This window comes from Sinocyclocheilus rhinocerous, unplaced genomic scaffold, assembly GCF_001515625.1.
Source record: "Sinocyclocheilus rhinocerous isolate Xijiao unplaced genomic scaffold, SAMN03320098_v1.1 scaffold1835, whole genome shotgun sequence".
NCBI lineage: Eukaryota > Metazoa > Chordata > Actinopteri > Cypriniformes > Cyprinidae > Sinocyclocheilus > Sinocyclocheilus rhinocerous.
In genome coordinates this window covers 91868-115054 of record NW_015655387.1, presented here as the reverse complement: position 1 = coordinate 115054, position 23187 = coordinate 91868, and the positions used below count along the sequence as shown (strand labels likewise).

The 23187-nt window shown below is 39.1% G+C and overlaps 1 protein-coding gene and 1 pseudogene across 1 annotated transcript; both read left to right on the top strand.

Annotated features, from left to right (window-relative positions):
• The first annotated feature begins 2960 nt into the window (after window positions 1-2960).
• LOC107718015 (sodium/potassium-transporting ATPase subunit alpha-1-like) lies at window positions 2961-10460 on the top strand (annotated as a pseudogene).
• A 1547-nt stretch (window positions 10461-12007) lies between these two features.
• LOC107718011 (sodium/potassium-transporting ATPase subunit alpha-1-like) lies at window positions 12008-22342 on the top strand. The gene is made up of 22 exons (XM_016524926.1): window positions 12008-12217; window positions 16262-16381; window positions 16487-16546; window positions 16655-16858; window positions 16942-17055; window positions 17155-17289; window positions 17384-17501; window positions 17589-17857; window positions 17937-18245; window positions 18656-18790; window positions 18870-19068; window positions 19155-19330; window positions 19420-19556; window positions 19640-19790; window positions 20088-20256; window positions 20339-20493; window positions 20590-20713; window positions 20825-20970; window positions 21057-21187; window positions 21272-21373; window positions 21543-21634; window positions 22106-22342. The coding sequence occupies exons 1-22, from the start codon at window positions 12206-12208 to the stop codon at window positions 22132-22134; spliced, it is 3087 nt and encodes a 1028-aa protein (XP_016380412.1). The 5' UTR covers window positions 12008-12205; the 3' UTR covers window positions 22135-22342.
• Window positions 22343-23187: the final 845 nt, after the last annotated feature.

Here is a 23187-nt window from a genome sequence, read left to right as displayed (position 1 = left end):
CTTAATTTCTGAACTTATTTGTTTTGCTTTCTTTGTATGTATGGATTACTTGGATTGTTACCGACATCTGGTGAAAATCTAATGTCAACAGCACCTTTAGAAATAGATTTACTGAGAAAAATGGTGATGTTTTCAATACTTATTTTACCCGCTGTACATATATATATAATTCATTTTCTTGTAAGTTCCCCTTTACAGTGCAGTTGAATATATATTATATTATATTATATTATATTTTGTGATACCACCACCACAATAATGACTTAATTAATTAAATTAAATTAATTTAATTTTTTTAAATATATTTTTCAAGCTTTTGGAGACCAAGAATATTGCAAACAAGTTAGATTGACTACTGTTATAATACATTGATAGCACACATCTCAATTCACTTTCTGTGTCAAGATAGTCATATAGGTTTAGAATGGCTTGAGGGTATAAATGAATTTTCTTTTTCGGCCCAACTATTCCTGAAAATGAATAGACCTTTATAATGACACTGAATTTTGCTGACATACTAGAAGTGACAACTATCTAAAATAAGATTCTTGCTGCTTTCTGCAGTGTTCTTCACAGAGAGCCGTGCGAGATGGAGACACTGCCTTCTTTCACAGTTGTCATGTTTATTATTCTGTTGATCTGTTGCCTCTCTCTCTCTTTCTCTCTCTCTCTCTCCCAGCGTCTGCGGCTGACATTTCCCTTGTGCTCACAGCTGCGTGCCTGAGAGAGCGAGAGCTCGTAGAGACACTCCACAGTCCTTACTGCACAGTGAAGAGCAGCTCCCAAGAGCACACTTACAACACTGACACCCATACTGTGAAAATAAAGAAACTGCAGAAAGACTGCAAACTCACACATCATAAATAATATATATATATATATATATATATATATATACACACACACATATATATATATACACACACACACACACACACACACACACACACACTGCAAGGGCGCTTTACATTTCTGTTTCAAATAAATGTTGATTTTTGACTTTCAATCCTGAAAAATAAAATATATCATAGTTTTTACAGAAATATGAAGCAGCACACCTGTTTTTAACACTGATAATAATCAGAAATTAATAATCAGAAATGTTTCTTGAGCAGTAAATCATCATATTAGAATGATTTCTGAAGGATCATGCGACAATGACATCAAAGCTATGCTCAAATGTTTTGCTAACATTACCATTGATCTATTAAAATTTTATTTCTGAATGTTTTATCAACATTCAAAAACTTCCAGTTTTTTAATGTTCTAATGTTTTTTTAAGTGAACATTAAAGGATCCTTACATTTTATCATTTTGCAAACATTATTGGAACATTACTTTTGAATGTTCCCTGAACATTCCAAAGCAAGTTGTAACATTTAAAATCATTAGATGAATATTCAACGGAAACGTTTTTAGAAATGAAATGTTCCATGGACATGTATAAAAAACATTTTTGTGTTAACATTTAGAGAACGTTGTTAAAGAGTAGATACAACCGTTATATTAACATTACCAGAAGAACATTTGTTCAGAACTTTCAGAGAACCTTGCAAGAACGTTATATATTATATACGTATGCATGCATGTATTGCCAATGAGGTGCATTTGACTTTGCAAAATGTAAAATCTGGACCTTTTACTTTAAAATTTACTCTAAAATGTATGTCTTTTACTTATTTCATGCTGTTCACAACAATAAATATATATTTGGCCAGAAATATGCTATTATATTACATAATATTATATTATGTATGGGTCAGGCATTTATTGACAAAAAGCTGGCATTTTTCTCCTTTAAGAGAGCTAAAGATCTTGTTTGTCATTTCTGCTCACGTCCATAGAGCCCCTGCTGTAATCATGTGTGTCAGATATAGTATGAGCCCCTTCCCCCTTCACATTTCTCTGCCCATTGAGAGACTACAACACATTGTTTCTTTCCGAGAATAAACCCTGGATCAGACACAGCAATTATGGGATGAAGCACTGGAACCGGTTTACTAAATGATAGTTTTCACTGTTTAAGGGTATATTATTAGCTATTACTTTGTGTGATTTGATCCAGGCATTGCAATTTTAAAAGACTAAAATGGACTAGTGCATTTGTTTCTTCCATATTATTCACCTGAATTTTGAGTAACACAAGGGCGACCGCCTACTTTAGGATATAATGAAACGGTTACAACTGTCAGAGAGGCTGATCATCACTGTTGACATTCCCACAACCCTGATGTCACCTTGAATATCCGCACAGTTCATTCCCGTCTTCCTCATTTACAAGCCTCTCTGAGCTGCAGCACCAGCTGATCCTGGTTTTCCTGGAGTATTTACCAAACAAATGGATGCAAACTCAAAAGGAAATGTGCAATCCATGCTCGCAGATGTATAAGTGGTGGCATGCTGTTGAAAAGCATAAATATGGACTAAACTTAATCCATTGTTGACAGAGAAAAGATAGCGAGACGTTTACAAAACACGAACAAAACGTATGCCAAACTCGCATTCAGAATTCTCAAGATATGATTGTGGCCGTGTACAAGCGTAGTTTGATTTGATCAGATTTATTACTGGGTGTTGAATGCCAAAGGACACAATTTACACAGTCATTCATCACTTACCTTTAAAATGGAGAAGTGGCTAAAAGTCATAAAAATCAGGTGGTGCCAGACAAATAAATGATTTATAAGTGCAGAGAAACTTAATGTTGAAGACAAATCAGAGCACATGGAAGGTTTTTTGTAATACTGATAAATTATGTGCAAACAAATATTGAGTATGTTAGTTCCTCAACTAGGTGTCAATGACATGACCTACCTGTTCGGATGAAGGTTGAATAAATGTTAAAGCTCCATGACAGCAGCCAAACTCCTCCCTAATCTCCTCCTTGAAACAGGTGAGTTGGCAGGGTATAAATTTTGTGAACCTGACTTGGACACACAGGAGCTTTTTGTCTCCGGAGAGGCTTTCACGAGAACTACGACATCTAAGATCCAAAAGCTTCAGAGTTTAAATTGGAATAAACAAGGAAAATGGGGCTTGGAGTGAGTGGACCATGGCTATATTTCATTATTCTGCCAGTTTCATTGCACATTTGCTTTTGTTGCTCCATTTTTCTCTCTCGATTTTTTCTCTCTCTCTTGTCTCTCGTTCAGGTAATGTGTTTGTTGCATATGCTAAGTATTGTTATTTTTGATAGACGGGGAACGATAAGTACAAATTGGCGGCAACTTCAGAAGATGGAGCCAAAAAGCCAAAAAAGGGGAAAAGAAAGCAGATGGACATGGCAGACCTCAAAAAAGAAGTGGATCTGGTGCGAAATTAATATATAAATACATTTAGAAAATACACATTGCATTGAAATGTTCCATTTAACCAAAATCAGTTCTGTGGGGAACTAAGATTTCAAGGCTCTTTTTTTTTTCTGCAGGAAGACCACAAGTTGACAATGGATGAGCTTCACCGCAAATATGGAACTGACCTAACCAGGGTGAGTTTTGTGACACATTTGGGAAACATAATGTATTTAAAATGATTCATGTTTTATCTTCTTAGATGGACATAAATGATTGTTGGTATTATCTCCCTTTGAAAAGAATGGCTGGTAAACTAATTTAAAATCATTGAAATTTTGGATTATTAAGCTTACTATGTCTTCTCTGTCAAATTAAAGCATATTTACTTTAAAAATGGTTTGTTTACCAAGAGGTATGTTCAAGGTGTAATTATTATGTAATGGAAAGTGTCGTAATGTTGTAATGGAAAAGTTTTAATACAAGTACTTGCAACTTATATATGTAAGCTATGGATCTGAAGCCTATGTGCATAATATTATTTGAACCGAATTATTGCTAACTGTCCTGGAGCGATGCCGGACATAGGTGAGTGTGTCATTGCCATTAACTCCACCCCCTACCTGGACCAAATCCTCTGCCCCACCCTGACCTTCAAAAAGCTCTAACACCTCAAGGACAACATGCCCCCTTTTCGTTATTCCACAATATCTCCTTGAAGTCTCATATTTATGTTTATATTTTTGAGGTCTGACATCCACAACCACTGTTTCAAGCTTCACTCACCCTGCAACAATGTTTAACCAATTGTTGACTACATTTTTATCGTTGCTGGCAGGGCTTGTCTTCTTCCCGTGCAAAGGAGATCTTAGCTTGTGATGGGCCCAATGCCCTGACCCCACCTCCTACGACTCCAGAATGGATCAAGTTCTGCAAACAGCTCTTTGGTGGGTTCTCAACGCTGCTGTGGATTGGTGCAATCCTTTGTTTCCTGGCATACGGAATCCAAGCTGCCTCTGAAGATGAACCCGCAAATGACAATGTACGATAGAGCAAAAAACTTCACTTATTTATGCATAAATAATTCATATGTCAACAAACATAGTGAATCAAGCATAATTATCCCCACTGTGAACCTGTTTGATTTTCCAGCTTTACCTGGGAATTGTGCTTGCTGCTGTTGTCATAATATGATGGAGAGAAAAAGTGTATCAATGCAGAGGAGGTAGTCGCTGGTGATCTTGTGGAGGTCAAAGGTGGAGACAGAATCCCAGCTGATCTCCGTATCATCTCTGCGCATGGATGCAAGGTAAGACTTAACGCGCAAAAGAATGGCAAAGGTAACATACTCCCACTTTTGAAAAGTTATGTTGCATTTTGAATGTTGGTCACCAGAATGGGATTCCGGTGTCCCCATCAAACAGGCTTCTTAAGTAGTGTCATTTCTTTGGTCAACAAGTCAACCAATGGTTTGTTGGTGAACAAGTTGTATATGCTAAACCTGCTCCTGGAGGGCCAGTGTCCTACAGAGTTTAGCTCAAATTTTAGATTGAAGGGTATTGAACACCCCAGAGCTAGACCAACACCAAACTGGTACTAACCAGCAATCCTGGACCAATCTTCCTTTCCAGGTGGACAACTCTTCCCTCACTGGTGAATCTGAGCCCCAGACTCGTTCTCCTGACTTCTCCAATGAAAATCCCCTGGAAACCAGAAACATTGCCTTCTTCTCTACTAACTGTGTTGAAGGTACACAGATAAAACAAATTAGGTTTGTTGGATAAAAAATGTCAGAATTTCGTAATTGAAATTTCATTTTTCAATAGGTACTGCCAGAGGGATTGTCATTAACACCGGTGACCGTACTGTCATGGGTCGTATCGCCACTCTTGCCTCCAGTTTGGAAGGTGGACAAACACCAATTGCTAAAGAGATCGAGCACTTCATCCACATCATCACTGGTGTAGCTGTCTTCCTGGGTGTCTCCTTCTTCATTCTTTCCCTGATTCTCGGATATGGGTGGTTGGAAGCTGTCATCTTCCTTATTGGTATCATTGTCGCTAATGTGCCTGAAGGTCTCCTTGCCACTGTAACTGTAAGTCAGAGTTCAATGTACACTACTAGAGCCAAAGCACACTTCACTTGAGCCAAGAATTATTACTTAACTTGTAACTTCATGTAGGTGTGTCTGACTCTGACCGCCAAACGTATGGCAAAGAAGAACTGCCTGGTAAAGAATCTTGAAGCAGTGGAGACTCTTGGCTCGACCACAACCATCTGCTCTGACAAGACTGGAACTTTGACCCAGAACCGAATGACTGTCGCTCACATGTGGTTTGACAGCCAAATTCACGAAGCAGACACCACAGAGAACCAGAGTGGAGCCTCATTCGATAGGAGCTCGGCTACTTGGTCTGCTCTTGCACGTATCGCTGGCCTTTGCAATCGTGCTGTCTTCCTTGCTGATCAAAACCATGTGCCAATCCTTAAGGTGTGCTTGAGCTTCTCAATATTTAGTACTTTAAAATATTTAAATAAATATGTAGATGATTTAACTTTAGACTTGTAAAAGTCCATCAGTAAATATATGTCGGTCAAGACACTATCAGTAAAGAAAAGAAATCAATCTTTTGCAGCGAGACACAGCTGGTGATGCCTCAGAGTCTGCCCTGCTGAAGTGTATTGAGCTGTGCTGTGGTTCAGTCATTGGAATGAGAGAGAAGTACCCAAAGATTGCTGAGATCCCTTTCAACTCCACCAACAAGTATCAGGTATTTTTGTTTAATTATTCTTTGGAGATTTACAGATTTGACTGTCCTTCCTAACATCCCCTAATATGCCTTTTCTAGCTCTCAATCCACAAGAATCCCAATTCTTCAGAGTCTAAGCACCTGCTGGTGATGAAGGGAGCCCCTGAGGGAATCTTGGATCGATGCTCTACTATTGTGATTCAAGGAAAAGAGCAGCCTTTGGATGATGAAATGAAAGATGCTTTCCAAAATGCTTATGTAGAACTCGGAGGTCTCGGAGAAAGAGTGCTGGGTAAAGCCATCTTGTGAAGTTCACCTTGTGGAGTTTTTCAGTTAAAACTATGACTATGTACACTAATGATTGTGTTCTTTCTCAAAGGTTTCTGCCACTTTAGCCTCCCTGATGACCAATTTCCTGAGGGTTTTGCATTTGATACCGACGAAGTGAACTTCCCAACTGAGAACCTGTGTTTTGTTGGCCTAATATCCATGATTGATCCTCCTCGTGCAGCTGTACCAGATGCTGTGGGCAAGTGCAGGAGTGCAGGAATCAAGGTGTTGTTTCACCTTGATTCAAGACTGATGGCTTGATTATATTATACCTGTATTGAATTAAATGATTTATATGATCAAGCATCTATGTCTTCTATCACAGGTTACTTGTGACCATCCAATTACAGCTAAGACTATTTGTAATGGGTTTTGAATCAAGAAGGTGTTCTTGGTTCAAGATCCATTGTTTGAATATGTCGCACCTTTGCTGCAGCATATTAAATTTTGTTCATACTTGTTGCATGTACAATCAGTTAATCAAATTATAATTCAGAATCTTCAATTACAGGTTATCATGGTTACTGGAGACCATCCAATTACAGCTAAGGCTATTGCAAAGGGTGTTGGCATCATCTCTGAAGGCAATGAGACTGTGGAAGACATTGCTGCTCGTTTAAACATCCCTGTTGATGAGGTCAATCCAAGGTATCCATCTCAAACAAAACATTTATTCACCAAGTTTTTAATTTGCTCTAGAAGTCTGCTAATGCAATGTGTACCTCTAGAGATGCTAAGGCCTGTGTGGTCCATGGTGGAGAACTGAAGAATATGAGGGAAGAAAAGCTGGATGATATCCTGAAACACCATACAGAAATTGTGTTTGCCAGAACTTCTCCACAACAAAAGCTGATCATTGTAGAAGGTTGTCAGCGACAGGTAATGTCAGGGAGTTGTCTGTCCAATCCTATTTGATACTAGGAAATTTTACCCAGAAGGAACCATTTTAATGCATTTTATTTCTCTTATCAGGGTGCCATTGTGGCCGTAACCGGTGATGGTGTCAATGATTCTCCTGCTCTGAAGAAGGCTGACATTGGTGTGGCTATGGGTATCGCTGGATCTGACGTATCCAAACAGGCTGCTGACATGATCCTTCTGGACGACAACTTTGCCTCAATTGTTACTGGAGTAGAAGAAGGTGAGACATTTTATTGAGAACTTAACTGACTGAAGAATTAGGAAGGTAACTTATGATGCTTAATTCTCATATCTATCTTCAACTTTAGGACGTCTGATCTTTGACAACTTGAAAAAGTCCATTGCCTACACACTGACCAGCAACATCCCTGAGATCTCACCCTTCCTCTTGTTCATCATTGCTAATATTCCTCTACCTTTGGGCACCGTCACCATTCTCTGCATTGACCTGGGCACTGACATGGTAGGTGAAAGGACACAGTATGTGAATCAGGAGCCAAGCACTGAAGGGATGTAGACATATATTGTATAGATTAGTTTTTTCTTCTGATTCATCGGATCTTGGTTTCCACCATCGTTAATGTGTTGAAAGCAAGCTAAGGTACTGATGATCCACAGCTTTGGTACAGATAATCTTGAGACCATGCCAGTGAATAGCATCCCAAGCACAAAGTTTGGCCTTGTCTTGGCAATGATAGAATGCATAAAATGAAACTTTGTAATTGTAATTGCAGCTATTGTGTAAGTTTGTATTTAGTGCCACCTACTGGTCAGAAAAAAACACTTTGAATAATTTAGTGTAATGCTATGATTTCTTTCATCACATACGACTCTTCACATACAGTGATGTCTGCTCCTTCAGTGTTAGCCATACTGGCTGTTGACCTTTTTTTTTTTTTTTTAAAGGGGTCATATGATGCGATTTCAGGTTTTCCTTTCTCTTTGGAGTGTTACAAGCTGTTCGTGCATAGATAAGATCCCTAAAGTTGCAAAGACTAAAGTCTCAAACCCAAAGAGATATTCTTTATAAAAGTTAAGACTCTACCACGTAGCTGGCCAATCAGAGCACACCTCGCTTTTCAGACCGTTGAGCTTTGTAAAAATCGACGCGATTCAGAAAGGTGGGGCATAGAGGAGCAACAATAATGTACATACAGTATGTGGAAAATAATGTGTTTTTTGAACCTTAAACCGCATAAACACATTTCATTACACCAAATACACAAAATAATGTTATTTTTAGCAACGTCATATGACCCCTTTAATTTTGACCATTTTGAAAACAGCAAACAGTTCATGTAGCAATGCTTTTATCTTTAGTGGGTGACCTCTGATCCATGTGCTGAGCCTTAATTTTGTGAGAGCTCCCCCAAATGGTCAAAATTTTAAAGAAATGGTTTTGATTTGTTGTTTAATGTTTCCACAGGTTCCTGCTATCTCACTGGCCTACGAAACTGCTGAAAGTGACATCATGAAGAGACAACCCAGAAACGCTAAAACAGATAAACTGGTGAATGAGAGGCTCATCAGTATGGCCTACGGTCAAATTGGTAAGAGCATGGTTACTCTAAACAGACGTTCTTTACTGTTAGCGCTATGTTCATTCTTTGACCTGGTTTTGAACAAGTAGGCCTACTCTACTGTGATATTTTACTCTTAGCATAGTATTTAATTTAAATATTATTAAAGTTCAACATACTGCAGCAGCAGGCTAGCTGCAAAAGCATCTGTGTTACATATATTGTGTTTTATTTCATTTGAGATCCATTCTTGTTAACTGCTATACTTTGAAATACTAAATCGTCTGCATATACAAATCTGCCAGCAAGCATGCCGACCAGGAATATCTTTAGTCAGTGCATTAATATAATCAACAAAATTTCATAATTGCTATTGCAGCCATGCCCTTAGTTCGCCTGAGAAGTAAAAACAGTGCCACCTACGGTTTTTAATTATAAAGAAACTCTATTAATTAAAATGGAATACTGAAATGTAAAATATAAATGCTGTATATTACATACATACATACAAATAAAACAAACACTTAATTATAGGTGATACACAATTATTTTAACCTATTGACAGACCCTCTAAACTTACATTTTAATGTCATCATACTTATTTTTAGGTATGATGCAAGCAGTTGCAGGGTTCTTTACCTACTTTGTAATTCTTGCCGAGAACGGATTCCTGCCCTCCGATTTAATAGGAATTCGAGTCAACTGGGACGATAAGTATCTCAATGACTTGGAAGATAGCTATGGCCAGCAATGGGTAGGTGTCACAACTGTATAAACCAAAAAACTTTTATAATACAACAAATGTGAAGTATCGGTCATGTAAATATTGCTCTTCTGTTTACTCTTCCAGACATATGAGCACAGAAAGATTGTGGAGTTCACATGCCACACAGCATTCTTCGCCAGTATTGTGATTGTGCAGTGGGCCGATCTGATCATCTGCAAGACCAGGAGGAATTCCATCGTACAGCAGGGAATGAGGTATGTAAACAAAGTGTCCAGCCATTAAATTGTGCAATGTGTGTTATACAGCGCTGTTTTTAAAAGCATTGTCACCACTTTTCTTTCATAGGAACAAAATCCTCATCTTTGGTCTGTTTGAGGAAACTGCTCTGGCAGCTTTCTTGTCCTACTGCCCAGGCATGGACATTGCTTTGAGAATGTATCCTCTCAAGTAGGTGGACATAACTAGTCTTTTACACACAAGAAATGGGAATATTTCATTTTTATTCTAGCTGACCTTGAAATGTCTATTGAACATTGGTATTATGTTTTAGACCATGTTGGTGGTTCTGTGCCTTCCCATACTCGCTGCTCATCTTCGTCTATGATGAAATTAGAAGATACATCCTTAGGCGGAGCCCAGGAGGTAATAACAGATATAACTAACAGATGTTGGCAGTCTTTGACATTGATATCATCTATGTTTGTTTTCATTTTAAAGCTAAAGTATCTGTTTCCCAAGAGGAAACCTGGGTTTTGAATGGGGTCTACGATAGCGATAACTTTCATAACAGTATTTTGTTATTTCACATGTGAATGAACTAGCTCTAATATCTATGCTGTTTTGTTTCAGGCTGGGTGGAAAAAGAAACATACTACTGAAACACAAAGACTTTCTGTTGCAAACATATGCGAGAAGACGTGCATTTTGATATTTTTTTTTTTTAATGATTACAAATCTGGTCATTTTCAATCAATAAATATGTCAAATTAGAAGGAATTTGTGTTTGTGTCTTCATTATGCACTACCATTAAAATATTGGTCCCCACAAAGATATCAAATGCAAAACCTTTAAAATCACATTAGACAGGCCATATGGCCAAAAGAAAATTTATTTAATTGCTTTATTGAATAATTAACTGTAAAAATGCCAACTGTAGAGGTTACTGTAATTAGATTAATGTAAGAACAATATAATTCGATTGGATCGTCCACCATGATATAAAGCGCTTGTGATGATTACATCATTGTACTTATTATTGTCCTTGATGTATCTCAATATGATATGGCCTGGCCATGATAAAGGCACAGCACGTGATATTTATAGGCATTGTAAGATCAGATTTCACTACTACCACAAGAGGGCATTCTTCTTGTCTAAAATTAGGGGGTGACATGATAGTTTCCATGACAACACATTTATAGGCTAGAGCCCACAGCTTGTAAATAAAATTCAAGATATTTTTAGCTCTCCTACTTTGAAGATGCAGTCTCCAGCAGGCGCCGGTTCAACAGCACTGGTCAATTTCCATCATCAACAACAACACACAATACATGTGTTTAATGAGCATAATCCCTCTAATGAGGATAATCTGGAAAACATAAAAAGAAGAAAATAATGACCATGGAATACGATCTCAACAGAATAGAGCTAAAAAATAGTCTGTCAAATTGAGCTCAAATTATCCTAATGATAGAAATCCTCGTATAATAGTGAATCCCATGATATTTGTGAAAAATAAGCCTAAAAGCAACAGCATTTGCATTATTTTCAGTTAACACAAGGCTATTATTCTAACAAAACTGCACTTCATTAATTAATACTGAGAAATATTTAGGTTATAAGACAATGGAAAACCAAGCAAGTCATGATTTTTAGATTGATTAACGCCTTGAATATGCTTACGTTTGCTTTCTAAGCACATACTAGATGTATGAATCACAAGCCCATGTTAATAATTTCATAATTTCTAAACAATTTAACCCGGTTACTCCATGCAACCATATTTATTTCGTAACTGTGCTCTTAAGGAGACCATTTAACACTGGAAAATCATATTTTAAATAGTTTCTAGATGGCCTAAGCTGGTTATAACGCTCAGAAACCAGCTACGAACTGGACCACCTCCAGCTGGTTTACTGCTGGTCTGGTTTTCGGAACATAGTGTCCAGTCAGTTAGTGACCAGCTAGAAACCACATTCTAAAACACGGATATACGAGCTTAAACCGGATTTTCTAACAGGGCATTAACTTTAAAGAGTTTCTTAACCAGCAATTCACAAAAATAAGCTCAAGCAAAAAAGGGAATCGGCACTGATATAGAAAAGCGATACATTATTTAACACGATCAAAGTTCAGAGGTGAAAGTCCGTCACAATCCCCCAGCCCCGCTCTTGTCTGCAGACCACGCCCCTTTCCTCCGCGTTACCATGACAATCCAGGCAGACGTCACAGTGAAAAACCCCACGATGTATATATAAGCTTTGAGTGCTCACACTGTAACGCGGCTTGGATGCGTGTCCGATTGGAACGACGCGTTCAACGGTGACCAAGGGAAAAAGCCCCAAAAAAGAGGAAACGGGATTGGGGACTTTTAATTTGTTGTTTTTAAAGAAAGCTTGGATTTGTTTTTTAAACCCAGGTGGTCTTTTTTAATCAAAAGAAGCAAAATGGGACGAGGAGTAAGTGTTGAACGTGTTTGTCGTTTCATTCTTAAAGGCTGTCTAGGAATTTGCAGTATTGTTTCTGTGTTTAAACAGGTGGTTTTAGAGTTGCTGAAAATACTGGTTTGGTAAATTGTTGTTTCCAAATGGCTTCCCGGAGTATGAGACTTCCGCAGTTTTAATATTCAAATTAGTTCGTTTAAATTAATGAAATGCGCATCTAACCCATAAAGAAATTTTGTATTCTCGGATGGAGCAACAGGTTTTAAGTCTGAGGCTTTAAAAGAGACTCAAACTCCATTTTAAGACGTTCTTGGTTCACTACAAAGATTTCAGGAATGTAGCAGACAACTTCCTCCTCTATGGCCGCGATGTTGCATGGCCTGTTTGTCGAAGCAAGTACAGTCAGTCTCGTGACTTTTACATTGTAAAACTGAAGTAATCATGTTTGTAACGAGAGAAGAGCTCTGTGTTCCTCTGATGTTTAGCAGCTCTCAGAAAAATCTCCAAGCTCTTTAACTATTACGACAGAACATTTGTAGTTGGCTCGACAACGTGTTTCTGAGTGTGACGAAACCTCGAGATACATTGTGTCACTATTTTACCGCGTAAAACTCGGAATGAACGTCGCGCTTACTTTAAACATTTGCTGTAAAACCTCCAGATGCGCTAGATAAACCGTTCAACCCATCTCGACATACATCCAGTACACTACAGAGGCTAAATATCCCGAATTAAAACATTGAACGAGTTATTTAGGTATTATATTTAAACTCTAAACGCTTTAACTTGGCATCAAAATTCACAAAATAAAAAGTTAACTCTTTTTACCCCGAGGCGCACATCGTTAAACTAGGCTATTTCATTTAAAACTACGAGATGTGTATGTGTAGTTTAACTGTTTAAAACCTCTAAACAAACAATACCCGTGGTTAACCATTTCATGTAAAATCATGTAGTTAAAGCTTTGACATATCATGGCGTTTTCACGCAGTGATGTGGTTCATGTTATGTTTTTCGCTGTACAGTAAACCATGTTTAATTTTAGGGTGTAGTCTGACATGATAAAGTTGTCTCGGGTTTGAGGACTAGTTATCATCGCGTCTGTTTGTCATCGTTATCTTTAAGTGCAGCAGGCTGAGTTAGTTGAGTAAAGGCTTGACTTAAAATAAACGAGGGCACTGACGGAGACAGTCTTGTGTCTGCAGTGCAGAATTGTGCATTAATCGTAATTAATTTACATTCTGGAACTGTAAAATACCACATTAGCTGCATGATATGCTTAGCTTTTCAATAAAATTCCGCTTTCTTTCGTTTCTCCTTTCACATTCAGTCATAATCTTATGATTTGCTTCCTGTAGGGTTCATTGACTCCTAATATGATTCCAGCATGCAGTGGCATTGCGTAAGAGCTGAATACCACTCCCTAATGTGAGGCTCTGAGCACCAGTGTAAATGTAAATTATGCATTCAGTCCCAGGGTTTTCCATGTGATGGGGAGCAAACAGCCGTCCGCATGTTTCATCTGGGTTTGGTGCATTGAGCTACGCCCCCAGCCCCATCAAATCCCACCGCAATGGGGCAGATGTCTCGCCTCTGCAGACATAGGCTTACTGTTGTGTGCAAGAGACTGATATGAAATAACAGCATTTCATGTATTTTGCAGTGTAGAATTTTTTTGGGGTCATATTGAAATAAGAATTAAATTATATATTTGCTAGTTTAATACTGAGTTTCTACATTGGAGTTACCATAATGGCATATATAGTACTACAATCCAATGCCATGTTACAATATTCATATACATGATGCAGTTTACCATGGTATTATTACCCAGCGCTGTAGCCACCATAGACTTGGAAAGGGAGTAGAAATCAGAAAATATTTACAGTAATGTTTGCAAAAACTTAAGGGCAAACTGTTATTTCATACAAAAATGTTAGTATGTTTTGTGCTTTAGGACCGGCATCAGGTGTTGACCACAGCTGTGTTCTCGCTCCCCCGAGGGTGTATATAAGCTAAGACTGTCACTCCATCTCTGAAGGGTTTAACATTCTTTCCATTCATCAGTCACTATGCGTTAGTGAAACCTTTTGTCATTGACAGTCTCATCTGACAGAGACTGACCACCCCTCCTCACTGACCCCGACGGCTGTCTCGGGGCCCCTTACCTTTTTTGGTGCAGTGAACTATGAGATAGTAACATGCATTTACCTCCAGGCGATTGTTGCTTTTCCACCACCAAGTGAGAAAGAAATTGCTTTCCAAAATGCATGGATGTTTATTTTGACATTTTAGAAATGCAATAGGGTCCAAAAGTCTCAGACCACATTGAACCTCTATCACTTTGAGGATTTTGAAAATATTAATATCTCTAGGTGACTAGTTAAATGTAAGTAAATAAGTGTCATTGATCATGTGACTCTGAACAGGTGGAACTCAACATTGGAACTCAAGATGCTCTTTGGAACATCTCAAATCATGCTGGAGAACATGATTGTCGGGTTTTGTTCATGAATGTATAAGACATTCTAAGAACACCGTTTTTTTTTTTATAATCCACCTTTTCACCCCAATTTTTATGCTGAAGTAATTTCACATTTCGACCCCACTGTACGTTTTTGTTCATTTGTCCATGCTCTTAAACCACAGGGAGCTTATGAAAAGCTGTAGCTTTAGCAGTTGCCCTGTGACTGGTGTGGAGGAGTTTGTACACCAGTTTTCTTTTCACCCTCCCCTGTTCATTCGCCACTTCTGAAACAAAGAGAGTTGGGCCTGACACGTGACTTAACCCATTCACGGGTCTAGAAGTGTGGCTCTGTTTCCAATGGCAACAGGGCAAAGTCCCAGTATGAGAGCACTGATATGCTTGAGCAAACCGACTTTGGCTCACGTGCAAGATAAAAAAACTCGGAAGAATAGTATTTTTATTCATTTGATAAAGTCCAGATAGATTATTCTCTCACAAATATGAATATTTATGAGCAGGTTCTGCCATGGTTGATTTATTTTTCACCCTCTGGCTCAACCTTGTGACATTTTCCACACACATGTGCAAGATGTGAAAAGTGCTCATATGCATATTAGATGTGATGACTAAGCATTTAAGTAAACCAGCATACGTAGACGTGAAAGAGCTCTGAAGTAAGCGGTCATATTCAGTCGGGCACTACAGGTGTCGAGTTCTTTGTTTCTGGCCACTTTCATCATCTGTTGCTTGTAGATTTATACCAGGACATGGATTGACCTGCAAAAAAATATAAATTTGATGCAGAGATAAATATCTTGTGTCTTTGTAAGATGATCTGAAATCATGAAAGCTGATGGAAAAATCTGAACTTTTTTTTTAAATGTTTGTTTTCAGTAGCAACAAATGTCAGACCAAACTGATATAATCTGTCATTTTATGTTAATTGACTGTTGATGATGTCACAAGAACAGAGTTGTTAGATATTTTCTGAAACTATGTAGGCTTCTTTAACTTTTTTTTATGCTCTTGTATGTTGTGCTATGGTGCTTTTCTCTTTTCAGTAAATTAAACCAAAAAATATATAATTGCAGATTTGATAAATTGACACATTTTTCAAACAAAGAGCCTGTTGTTTGCTTCACTGACTTAAGATGACGATCAGATTTTAAATGCAAACTAGCAATCAAATGCTCTATACTTAAGTGATTCATGTAACAGCTCCCGTGCTTGTGAGGCAATGAGTCACCTATTGTATTCACAGAATTCAGTTGTGATAAGAACTGTTGCTTATTAACAGTAAGTAGAGGTTACTTGGTTAATTGCTTTTCAAGTTAAATGTGAATTACTACACGTTATCCATTGGGATCACGCAATCTGCACTCTGTTACCTCTTGCTAATATTTTACACTTTTATGCACTTCTTTTACACTCATAAGTTGGGTAATAGCACTTTTTTTGTGCATTTACATTACAAGTCTTTTAAAACCTACACCCATCAATAAATGTAGGCAGTTTGCATTCCTTTAAAAAAGTGCTATTGTTACACCATGCACAAGAGATTTAATGGATGATCTATGCTTGCTCCACCACAGGAAGGACGAGAACAATATGAGCTGGCAGCCACCTCAGAGCAGGGGGGCAAGAAGTCAAAGCCCAAGGGCAAGAAAGAGAAGGATAAAGACATGGATGAACTAAAAAAAGAGGTGGACTTGGTGAGTCAGTTTAGTTCTTTAAAACACCTATTGGCAAAACAAATCACACAATGATTGTAGTGATCTTTGATGAGATGTACTATGTTCATTTTTGCGCTATTGTAGGATGATCACAAACTGTCCCTGGATGACCTCACCAGGAAATACAGCACTGATTTAACTAGGGTAAGTCTGCTTCTGTATCGAATTTGAAATGGAAGACTATTGACAGAAGTACAATGGCATAAAGCTCTCAGTTTGGATCTTCATTATCTAACCCATCACTTTCTCCAGGGATTGTCAGGCACTCGTGCTAAGGAGATCTTGGCGCGTGATGGACCCAACGCTTTGACTCCACCTCCAACCACCCCAGAATGGGTCAAGTTCTGCAAGCAGCTCTTTGGAGGATTCTCAACTCTCCTGTGGATTGGAGCCATCCTTTGTTTTCTTGCCTACGGCATCCAGGCAGTCTCAGAGGAGGAACCTGCCAATGATAACGTAAGGAGAAAACCCTGTTTGTGTTTAAGATCACATTGTTGTTTTAGCAGTATCCCTAACCTCTCCTTCATTGTCCTGTGCAGTTGTATCTGGGTATCGTACTCTCTGCTGTTGTGATGATCACTGGATGTTTCTCGTACTATCAAGAGGCCAAGAGCTCCAAGATCATGGACTCTTTCAAGAACCTTGTCCCTCAGGTACTGATGATAATTCTTTAATATATATATATATATATATTATCAGGATCTTTCTCTTTTCCTCAGTGATGTTAAGTGAATTTCCACTTTGTCACATAGCAAGCCTTGGTTATCCGTGATGGTGAGAAGAATAATATCAATGCTGAAGAAGTTGTGGTTGGAGATCTTGTGGAAGTCAAAGGTGGCGATAGAATTCCTGCTGATCTGCGTATCATTTCTGCTCATGGATGCAAGGTGAAATACCATCGCCATAATTCATGGTGAAATGTCTCCTCCAATGGCACGTTTCAAGTCTACAAGGATTTACTAATGATCTTGTCCTCTCCAGGTGGACAACTCCTCCCTCACTGGAGAATCTGAGCCCCAGACTCGTACTCCTGACTTCTCCAATGAAAACCCACTGGAGACCAGGAACATTGCGTTTTTCTCTACCAACTGTGTTGAAGGTATGAAAACTAGAAGTCTTTTTGGAAGTCAAATTTTCGTTAACAATTAAAAGTAGACATTTTCATTGACTTTTATTTTGCTTACAGGAACTGCCAGGGGTGTCGTCATCAACACTGGTGACCGCACTGTCATGGGTCGTATTGCCACTCTCGCTTCTGGTCTTGAAGTTGGTCGCACTCCCATCTCAATTGAGATTGAGCACTTTATCCACATCATCACTGGTGTAGCCGTCTTCCTGGGTGTCTCCTTCTTCATCCTCTCCCTGATCCTTGGCTACTCTTGGTTGGAAGCTGTCATCTTCCTCATTGGTATCATTGTCGCTAATGTGCCAGAAGGTCTCCTGGCTACCGTAACAGTAAGTGTCAAAATAATTGCTACAATTTGAAATAATTGTAATCTCAAAGAGAGATAAACCTCATTCTTGTATTTTCAAGGTGTGTTTGACTCTGACTGCCAAACGTATGGCAAAGAAGAACTGCCTGGTGAAGAATCTCGAAGCCGTGGAAACTCTTGGCTCGACCTCCACCATCTGCTCTGACAAGACTGGTACTTTGACCCAGAACCGAATGACCGTCGCTCACATGTGGTTTGACAACCAGATTCACGAAGCAGACACCACAGAGAACCAGAGTGGAACCTCCTTTGACAGGAGCTCTGCTACTTGGGCCGCCCTCGCACGTGTCGCTGGTCTCTGCAACCGTGCCGTCTTCCTTGCTGATCAAGAAAACCTCCCAATTCTTAAGGTCTGTATTGGTGCATTGTGAAAGTCTGTCAAAAGATTTACCAGCTCTTGCAAAGTCTGACAAAGTAGTTTTTGCATGTTGCTGATGCCATCTGAGAGTTGTTTACTACATGCTCACAATGTTTGTCTGCTTGTGCTTAGTTCGGCTGTTTGCCTCTGGGGATTCTTTTAGTCCCTTGAGCTCACTAGAGCCTCTGACTGGTACACAGTGTTTCCCTGTAAACACCTTCCTGTTTCTGCCCACTCTGACTTGTTTTGTAATGGGACTAATTTGTTGGACCGTTACCTCAAATTACCTTGCATTTCCTGGAACATTTAAGCCATCTGTTTTAAAATGCAACCGTGTTTGTTGGTCCTCGTTTTTTTTCCAGACCATTCCTTGTTTTCATGCTTTCCTGTTTCCTTTCACAGAGAGACGTGGCTGGTGACGCCTCCGAATCTGCCCTGCTGAAGTGTATTGAGCTCTGCTGTGGATCGGTGAAAGAGATGAGAGAAAAATACAACAAGATTAGCGAGATCCCATTCAACTCCACCAACAAATACCAGGTAAAACCATCTCCTGCTTTGGCCAACTCTTTGGATGAATTTCAGATGTCTAATATCTTCTGTTTATGGACCATTTTAGCTCTCCATCCATAAGAACCCCAATAGCAATACAACTGAGTCCACTCACCTGCTAGTAATGAAAGGTGCTCCTGAAAGGATCCTGGACAGGTGCAGCTCTATTTTGATCCAAGGAAAAGAGCAGCCGCTTGATGATGAATTGAAGGATGCCTTCCAGAATGCCTACTTGGAACTTGGGGGCCTTGGAGAAAGAGTACTGGGTAATCTTGTGGGTTTTAAATTTAATTTTTTATTTTGAAACCATGCGTTTCCATTCTGCACTTTCCATCAACATGTTTTTCCACAGGATTCTGCCACTTCAACCTTCCTGATGAACAGTTCCCTGAGGACTTCCAGTTTGATACAGAAGAGGTGAACTTTCCCACGGAGAACTTGTGCTTCGTTGGCCTTATGTCCATGATCGATCCTCCTCGTGCCGCTGTACCAGATGCCGTGGGCAAATGTAGGAGCGCTGGAATCAAGGTACGCCATAGTCATTCCTAATAACTGCTTGTGGTTTTGAAGAAACAACCAGAGGCGTCCTAATTGCTAATTCAAAATCTCTCTTCTAGGTTATCATGGTTACTGGTGATCATCCAATCACAGCCAAGGCCATTGCTAAGGGAGTGGGTATCATCTCTGAGGGCAACGAGACCGTTGAAGACATTGCTGCCCGCTTGAATATTCCTATTAATGAGGTCAATCCAAGGTAACTGATTCCTCCTCCTCAATTTGGATGTTTCCGGCTGGATATTTATTGCATCTAGTTTTTCATTTCATTTAATTTTAAAGGGATGCCAAGGCTTGTGTGATCCATGGTGGTGACCTGAAGGATCTGACCCCAGAGCAATTAGATGACATCTTGAAATACCACACAGAAATTGTGTTTGCCAGAACGTCTCCTCAACAGAAGCTGATTATCGTTGAAGGCTGCCAAAGACAGGTTAGTCGTCTTTACGATCTCCGATCAATCAAAACTTCACCAGGTCATTTTGATAAGATAAGAGTTAAGTACTTTACTTGGCTGGTGCAGTGAGAGAAGTTTAGAGCAACATATAAAGCTACGAGAAGGAAGATTTTGGATCATTGGGCTTTGAGTGCAGACACGGCTACCCAGCATGACATAACAGCAGTAGAAACCAAGTGGTTGACAAAATAGCTTGTGGCGTTCGTAGCTGGTTAGGACAAGAACTTAGATGCGTCACAACACGATGTTACATTAATTTGTGTTTGTCCACAGGGTGCCATTGTAGCTGTAACCGGTGATGGTGTCAATGATTCTCCTGCTCTGAAGAAGGCTGACATTGGTGTGGCTATGGGTATCGCTGGATCTGACGTATCCAAACAAGCTGCTGACATGATTCTTCTGGACGACAACTTTGCCTCAATTGTCACTGGAGTAGAAGAAGGTATTTTTTTGAGAACTTACTTGACTGAAAAATTCTGAAGGTTACTTTGAGACTTGGTCCTCAAACATGTCTTCCACTTTAGGCCGTCTGATCTTTGACAACTTGAAGAAGTCTATTGCCTACACACTGACCAGCAACATCCCTGAGATCACCCCCTTCCTCCTCTTTATCATTGCCAACATCCCTCTTCCTTTGGGTACCGTCACCATTCTTTGCATTGACCTGGGTACTGACATGGTAAGCAATGCACTTGACCAGTAATTAATCACCTGATTTTTTTTTTTTCAGTGGATCATGGTCTTTAATAAACGTTATTGTGCTCTTGTCTTCAAGGTTCCTGCAATCTCATTGGCCTATGAAGCCGCTGAGAGTGACATCATGAAGCGTCAACCCAGAAACCCTAAGACGGACAAACTTGTGAACGAGAGGCTGATTAGCATAGCCTATGGTCAGATAGGTAAGAGTTGCTTAACAGCATAAACTGTCATAATTCTGCATGGCTATTTTCTTTACCACCAGTTGCACAGAGTTGGATGATTGAATCTCCTTGCTTTTTCTTTCTCCACAGGTATGATTCAAGCTCTGGCTGGGTTCTTCGCATATTTTGTCATCTTGGCTGAAAATGGCTTCCTGCCGTCGACGTTGCTGGGCATTCGAGTGTTTTGGGATGACAGATACGTCAATGACCTGGAAGACAGTTATGGCCAACAATGGGTGAGTGTTTTCGAAAATCCAGTGGGCATATAATTGTTCAATTTTTCCACCACCTTATCTGAAAGTTGTGTTCTTGACCATCTCAGACGTACGAGCAGAGGAAGATTGTGGAGTTCACATGCCACACGGCCTTCTTCACCAGTATTGTAATTGTACAGTGGGCCGATTTGATCATCTGTAAGACCAGAAGAAACTCCGTCTTCCAGCAAGGAATGAAGTAAGTAAACAGCCAATAAATCGTCCAGATCCAAATGGCTCAAAACAGGGATGTGAAGTCTTGCATGTTTGCTGTTCTTTACAGGAATAAGATTCTCATCTTTGGACTGTTTGAAGAAACAGCTCTTGCAGCTTTCCTGTCCTACTGCCCAGGCATGGATGTTGCCCTCAGAATGTACCCACTGAAGTAAGGCTTCACTGTTTATGGAAAGAAAAATCTGAATGTGATTGATTGCTTATTGTTTAATGAATTTTTAGGGGAAATGTATTTTGTTAGGAGAGTTTATTGGGAAAATTGATTGCTAATGTAATACATATAACAGGTGTGATTAATTTTGGTACAATTTCTTTTCCAGACCAAACTGGTGGTTCTGCGCCTTCCCCTACTCACTCCTCATCTTTATTTATGATGAAATCCGAAAACTTATCATTCGACGCAGCCCAGGAGGTAAGAGAATATTTAATTGCACCATCCCTCATAACAGCAGAGATCATTTTTATTCGCATAATTTGGTAAATATTGTGTTCCAAACCTAGTGAGCTGACTTGACTACATGGGTAACAACATGATATAAATATTGACTAAAATAGTCAATTATATTTCGAATGAACCATTATCTAGTTTGTATCTTTACATTTTGAAAAGATGTAGTAATTTTAAGATTTCTTTTAAGTGTATCTGCCATCTTGGATAGATTTTTTTTGTCCACATTGCAATGCATTCTGGGATTGCTTCTCAATGAATAACATGTGATGGAAGCCAGTGTTTGAATTTAAATGCTGCCTAGATAAACAGCTCAATTTTTTTTTCTGTAATTTTTTTGAAGTTGATGGCTTTTTAAGAACAGAGCATACAGATCGTGTACAATGCATGCAAACCTCCTGCTGAGCTAATTTGAATTTTATATTTTTGTCATAGGTTGGGTGGAGAGGGAGACCTACTATTAAAGCATCCAGTCTGCATCACAAGTTTATTTGCATGGTTGTCTCGCTGCTCGGAATTTTAACCTAATTTGGATGTTTTTATATAGGGAATGCTTGATACAAACACTGAGATCGTGAACCAAGACATTGCGTGCCTTGTTTCTGAAGCCGGACCAATTTTATACATGTTTTTAAAAGTGTAATATAAAAATAAACTTACAGTCAGGTCCCACATTTGTGTCATTCCTTGCTTTTCATTTATTCATAAGTTTGTTTGTTTTAATTTGGAAAGTGCTCGTAGCTTGAGTGCATGCCCCAGAATGCCCCTGTTTGTCTGGTGCTTTACCTTTGTAAACCTTATAAAAATGTACCATGGTAGCCATAGTATGCACCAAAATGCCTTTGTTGCTGCTTTTATTGTCACTTCTGTAAAAGCAAAAAATGTATGGAATGTCATTAAAGCAATGCAAGACATTTCAGAATAACCGATAATAACATGAACCGTAGTAACTGATGTCTGGCGAAAAATTATGGTGTGGTTACCATGGTAAATTATTATAATAATTTTTTTGTTACTTTAAGGGAAACTGCGTAAATCTGTGCACGAGTGTTAAAAATGGCGGGAAAGAAAAATTATTGCCAACCTCCTGTCAGTTTCAAAAGCCTCAGCTACTGAAAAATAACAAATGCATCATTTTACAGTGCAATATCCTTCTCAATGAGAGTGGGTGCGTTTTAAGTGGGTTTGGAAAGTGTAATCCAGGTGTCATTCCTGGAGGAGACCGCAGATCCACTTCCCTCCACCCACGCTAGTGAGATCTGGCATAAAAACACGTCCAACATGGTTTCAGTCAAAGTATTGTGAGTCAGAATCATCAGGGAGGGCTGGGAAAGGGATCATGTCTTTAGAGATCCACCAATTCAGTATTTTTACTTATTTTTATTAATGACTGATTGCAACGGCTAAAAGCAAAAAGTCAGATAACCGATATGTCGAAGCAGTGTTTGCATGTGATGTGACATCTAAATGGATCTAATAATGCACTACAATAAAAACAATATGTATTGTAAATTATA